Source organism: Primulina eburnea, chromosome 6, assembly GCF_022965805.1.
Source record: "Primulina eburnea isolate SZY01 chromosome 6, ASM2296580v1, whole genome shotgun sequence".
Taxonomy (NCBI): domain Eukaryota; kingdom Viridiplantae; phylum Streptophyta; class Magnoliopsida; order Lamiales; family Gesneriaceae; genus Primulina; species Primulina eburnea.
The window spans coordinates 22,838,907-22,844,185 of NC_133106.1; the positions used below are offsets into that span (position 1 = coordinate 22,838,907).

Sequence of the window (5,279 nt, forward strand, 5' to 3'; positions counted from 1 at the left end):
CAAGGTTTGTACATGAATAATAAAATAAGAATCCTTGAAAATCTATGGATTTTTTGGATACCTCTTGACTTTTGTAGAGTTTTAAAAAGTCAAGTTTGAATACCACATGACTTTTTAAAACTCTATCAAAATCCATGTTGAATACCACTAAACATATATAGAGTCATTAAAAGTTTAAATTGAATACCTCTAGATTTTAAAATTCCATTATGCGTTTCCGTGTCAAAATCCAATCACAACCCTTTCTTCCTTTCCCGAATCTTTACGAACCTTCTCACCGTTTGGCAATCTAATCAAGCATCTTCCTCCAATTTTGAAAACCTAAAGCTGGGATTTCAGAGAACAATTTCAGTGAATTTACAAAGCTTCGTTTCAGAAAGCACCACGAATTCCACTATGGATGACCCTAGGGGACCTCCACTCGTCCCCATACCACACCCTGATGCTGTTGACCGGGCCGAAGTTTTTCGGGCCCTCGAAGCCTCTTTAGGCGCAACATTTAGCTCTCAGCCCACGGTTCCAAATCCCAACCCTCTGATCATCGTAATTAGTGGTCCTAGCGGTGTTGGAAAAGATGCCGTAATTAAAAGATTAAGGGAAGTTAGAGAAGATTTGCATTTTGTAGTTACTGCGACTAGTCGGGCTCAAAGGCCCGGAGAAGTTGATGGAAGAGATTACTTCTTTTGGAGTAAAGAGGATTTTATTTCAATGATAAACAAGAACGAGCTTTTGGAGTATGCTTTAGTGTATGGTGATTATAAGGGGATACCAAAGCAGCAGATCAGAGAGTACATGGCCAAAGGGCGTGACATTGTGTTGAGAGTGGATATACAGGGTGCTGCAACACTGAGGACGATTTTGAGAAATGGCGCCGTATTTTTGTTCTTGGTGGCGGAGAGCGAGGAGGCTTTGGTGAAAAGATTGATCGATCGGAGAACTGAGTCCACAGAAGCTCTTTTGATGAGGGTTGCGTCGGCTAGGGAAGAGCTGAGGCATTTGAAGGAGTTTGATTATGTGGTTGTGAACAAGGAAGGCGAGTTGGAAAGCTCGGTGAACTTGGTGGAGTCGATCATTGATGCCGAGAAGGCTAAAGTGCACCAAAGGAGAGCGGTCATTTAGAGGGAGGTTATGCTGTTTTATTTGTTTTTGGTAGGTTAGTTCGAGTTAAACTTTTTGGATACAGTTGCTTAATCTAACTTTGACATGCTATATTGTTGTCGACTCTTTGTTGTCAACCGATTATTGTGCCACTTTGATTTTAGAGCAATGATTTGATAATCTCTGTTTTAGTCCATCAAATTCATTGCCATGAATGTTTCACTGTTTGAGGTTGGCATATATGTGGGAAGGATAGACCAGAAAAATCAACAGGGGGCTACATAATATCGAGGGGGAGAAACTGACTAGTTTAGATAGTTTATACTTGAAATTTAAATATCTTTTTTGTCGTGCAAATTTACTGCCACCAGTTTACTCTATTTGTGGATCCACCACTGTATTACTACAGGTAAGCACTTGGCAGAAAGAATTGTTACAATATTTAATCATAACATAAATAAATTCAGAAGTGATCTTCCTGATAATATCAGAGATGGACCTTCTATCGCAATGACATCAAATGCACAAAGTGGATACTGCGAAGCAGCCATACACAGTACTATCTTGCAGAGTAGAGCATGCAAATACAGTGTTTTGTGTCATGGCCCTGTTATTGGTGGGCCTAGATCCAAATAGCCCAAGAGTGTTGGGAGAGTCTAGAAGGAGGGCGATAAATAAATACGTGAGGAAAGAGAGTTAATAATCATTTCGGTTATTTTGTTTTGTGTTGAGTATTGTTACTAGCTTAGGCTAGGGACTAGCATAGTGCTAGGGGATTTGTGTACAGAGTTCGTTTCTGGGATACTTTCAAGTGTATTTGCAGATATTTTTAGTTTTTAAATTTGTGGTTGCAACATTATCTCCTTGTATTTCATGAAAATACCAAGTCAACTGATTGTGGGAGGTCTACCAAATCCGAACACAACGGATAAAGATCTGTTTGTGGAAAAAATCTACTATGACTGGAATATATAATCTTTCTTGCTTGTGCAATTCCTTCAAAAGAATAAATCATTTATGGTTCCGATAAATCATACTCCTTCACAATCCTGTTGCCAGTTGCATCATGTTCCACCTTTACTCATACTCCTCTATCGAACAAGATTTTTTAACAGGCCATCAAAGATATTGTTTATTTGCTTTTTCTTGAATTTTACAGTGACCGTGGTATGAGTACCCATGTCGAGTCATATGTATCCTGTCTGCCCAATGATTTTATAACCATAAGATGCTCTCCACCTGCTTCTTGTCTCATGTGGATCCAGAGAAGGGTAATTGTTTGTGGATTTTTTACGGCATCTAAGGCGTTGTTTGAACCATCAACTTGGGTCAGCATAGGCTAAACTGCAGCAACATGCTAAAGTCCGATTGGAAGAACAAGTTTCTTGAATCTTGCTTCTGAAAATGCAGTACATTTGGTAGGAGATTTAAGTACAGGAAGCGGGATCAAAGTGCTAGTTTATCCTCTTGTTCATTTTTTGGCACCGGTTCTGGGTCAGGTTGAGGGAGATCACTGCTAAATGCCAATTACGGATTACTGGAAAATGATAACATGACATGGGGTGTCTTGTCTCCAAGTCCTTTAACGACTCGAGCGCACAAAAAACATCTGCAAATAATACATCATTTTAAGATTGAGAACGTGTGATATCTTAGGATATTAATGGCGTAATAAAAAATGTACGAACAAGAAAGAAATTCAACCACGTAGCTAAATATCAAGTGTTTTTAGGGGCCAAATTAGAATTTTAAAAATTTAGACATCGATTATTTTTCCCACCCTTTCCATTATATGATTCCAGGTTGATTTCCTCGACGTAAAGTATATTTGTCACAGGGACATTCAAGTTAACGTAATATTGATATTGTACATAAACTCTTCATATGATGCCTTTTTGTAATATTTTAACTTAGAAAGCATGACTACAATATTCCTTATTCTTTTCCTCTAAATGAGGAAAACCTAATACAAATCCAAAAAATTCCAGCCATTCTTTGTTAATACTTCCAAGAAACACCATTTTCTAACAAAGAATTGGAACCTTTTTTCCTGTTATATATACTTCTTTCTTGAATTCAAGAAGGATTCAGAGATAGATGATTAAATAAAAACTCACTAGCTATGGCTTCTGGTGCAGGAAAATCAGCAGCATTTGCTCTTTTAATACTCAATGTTGTCCTCTATTTCGTTGTCATTGCTATTGCAGCATGGGCAGTAAACCATGGAATCGAACGATCCCGTGAAACAGGTATTGCTTATCTTTAATTATTTTTTACCGTCACATCTCACGTAACTCGAACTCGTACACCAGTCGGTTTGTTGGCTGTGATATATCAGCTTAATATGTTAAAGATATGTTTCTATCTGCAGCATCTCATCTTTCGCCTCCAGCTCGGCTTTTCCCGATATATTACCCGTTTGGAAACATGGCCACTGGTTTTGTAATCATATTTTCACTTATAGCTGGGGTCGTGGGATTTACCACATCCATTACTGGCATAAATAATGTCATTCAATGGAATGCTCCAAGTTTACAAGCAGCTTCTGCATCTTCTCTTGTAAGCTGGCTGATCACTTTGCTTGCAATGGGGTATGGAAATTATTACTACTTTTTTCACTTTTAGACATTTATGTGAAGTTGTATATATATATATATATATATATATATATATATATATATAAACTGAGCATGTGCGTATGTTGCAGGTTGGCATGCAAAGAGATCGATGTAGGGTGGACAGAATCCAACTTGGTAAGCCAGACATCTGTTTAATACTTCAATTCAAACAAATACTCATCCTATTATAAAATATATAAAAAAATGTGATTCAATTCTTGCTTTTTTTTTTAAAAACACAGAGGACTTTAGAGACAATGCTAATACTACTAAGTGGAACTCAGCTTTTCTGCACTGCTGCCATCTATGTAGGGGTCGAAGATCTAGCTGCACGAACCACGGTTCTCATGTAACTATATCTACAGATCGGATCAGGGTTCGTGGTTCATCGATGGTGGGTCCAGGGGCGTAGTTTTACTAGGGGCTAGGGTGGGCTTTAGCCCAGCCTAGTCTCGGGATTAATATGTATATATGGTTATATATTTTAGGAGATTTAGTAACTGAGCAAAATTTTTATACATGGATTTTTATTAATGTTAAATAATCTAGTATTTGAGCTTATTCGATATCTATGTAGTTATCTTAATTTATATATTTAGTCATTCTAATTCTACACTTTATATATATATTTGTGTTGTTCAGATTTTAAATATGTAAATACTAAATAATAATAAAATTAATTGATAATTATTAGAGTACAAAATTGTATAACTAAATTATTTGAATGAATAATGTCATATGTTCATTCCATTTTTTTTTTTACTTACTTTACTATGAATTTGTTTTAAAAGTTCATTATTATAAATGATATTTATCACGTATCTTGATATATTAAATTCTTAAGATGATTTTTAAAATTTATCTAGGTCATATTATAAAATATAACTAAAAAAATTTAAAAATAAATTAAATATATTTACATTCCCTATTTTAAAATCTTGGATACGCACGGGTCCTTGTTTTGGAAAGGGATGTTGTGTCGTAGATGAAAAACAAAATTTGATAAGAATGAGCAAAAATCTTTAAATCACCGGAGTCTATAATGTCAATGTAGTTTTGTTTATTTTGCAAATTGTGAGCAATTTAATTGACTATAAAACTCGACACTGAGTTTCAATATTTTGATTCTCACTAGTTTCAATCTTTTAAGGCCAATATAATTTTCAGAGCAAAATGGATTAAACCCCAGATCTAAAATCCTGTTTTAACTGCTATCAATCAACACTTAAATGTACTGGTATAAACTTCTCTCAAAAGATGGATTCGAATCCATATAAAAACGAATAAAATCCAGCTCGCACACACTCCAACATTGTGATAAAAGAAAATTGCAAATTCACACAAGTATATGATAAATTATTAAATATATCGAATCATACAGTATCAAGTAGTGGGGGAGAATTATATTTTATTAATCCCAAGTTCTTCTATAGTTTTTGAAGGGAAATATAATTTCCATATTAAATTGATTTTTTTAATATTATTTTTTCTTTGTTGATTTGACTGAGTATAATATTTAATTATGATTTTGCCTTTCTAGATAATTATGTTAAGATTTTATTT

General features: G+C 35.1%; 2 protein-coding genes across 5 annotated transcripts; both read left to right on the forward strand.

Annotated features, from left to right (window-relative positions):
- The first annotated feature begins 223 nt into the window (after nt 1-223).
- On the forward strand, nt 224-3,347 carry LOC140833900 (guanylate kinase 2, chloroplastic/mitochondrial-like). Of its 4 annotated transcripts, none has more exons than XM_073198395.1 (2): nt 224-1,153; nt 3,237-3,347. In XM_073198395.1, exon 1 carries the CDS (start codon nt 397-399, stop codon nt 1,117-1,119), a length of 723 nt encoding a protein of 240 aa, XP_073054496.1. In that variant the 5' UTR covers nt 224-396; the 3' UTR covers nt 1,120-1,153; nt 3,237-3,347. The 4 variants fall into 4 exon arrangements, with proteins under 4 accessions (XP_073054496.1, XP_073054498.1, XP_073054500.1 ...); XM_073198397.1 differs by having other exon boundaries at nt 224-1,149; XM_073198399.1 differs by lacking the exon at nt 3,237-3,347 and adding an exon at nt 2,258-2,700.
- LOC140833902 (membrane protein PM19L-like) lies at nt 2,984-4,831 on the forward strand. The gene is made up of 5 exons (XM_073198400.1): nt 2,984-3,347; nt 3,470-3,689; nt 3,806-3,851; nt 3,959-4,112; nt 4,667-4,831. Exons 1-4 carry the CDS (start codon nt 3,221-3,223, stop codon nt 4,067-4,069), a joined length of 504 nt encoding a protein of 167 aa, XP_073054501.1. The 5' UTR covers nt 2,984-3,220; the 3' UTR covers nt 4,070-4,112; nt 4,667-4,831.
- The last annotated feature ends 448 nt before the right edge of the window (nt 4,832-5,279 follow it).

Coding starts and splice junctions, on each gene's coding strand:
- LOC140833902 (XM_073198400.1), top strand. CDS start 3,221: ATGGCTTCTGGTGCAGGAAAATCAGCAGCATTTGCTCTTTTAATACTC. Junction 3,690..3,805: donor ATCACTTTGCTTGCAATGGG/GTATGGAAATTA, acceptor CGTATGTTGCAG/GTTGGCATGCAAAGAGATCG. Junction 3,852..3,958: donor GGTGGACAGAATCCAACTTG/GTAAGCCAGACA, acceptor TTAAAAACACAG/AGGACTTTAGAGACAATGCT.
- LOC140833900 (XM_073198395.1), top strand. CDS start 397: ATGGATGACCCTAGGGGACCTCCACTCGTCCCCATACCACACCCTGAT.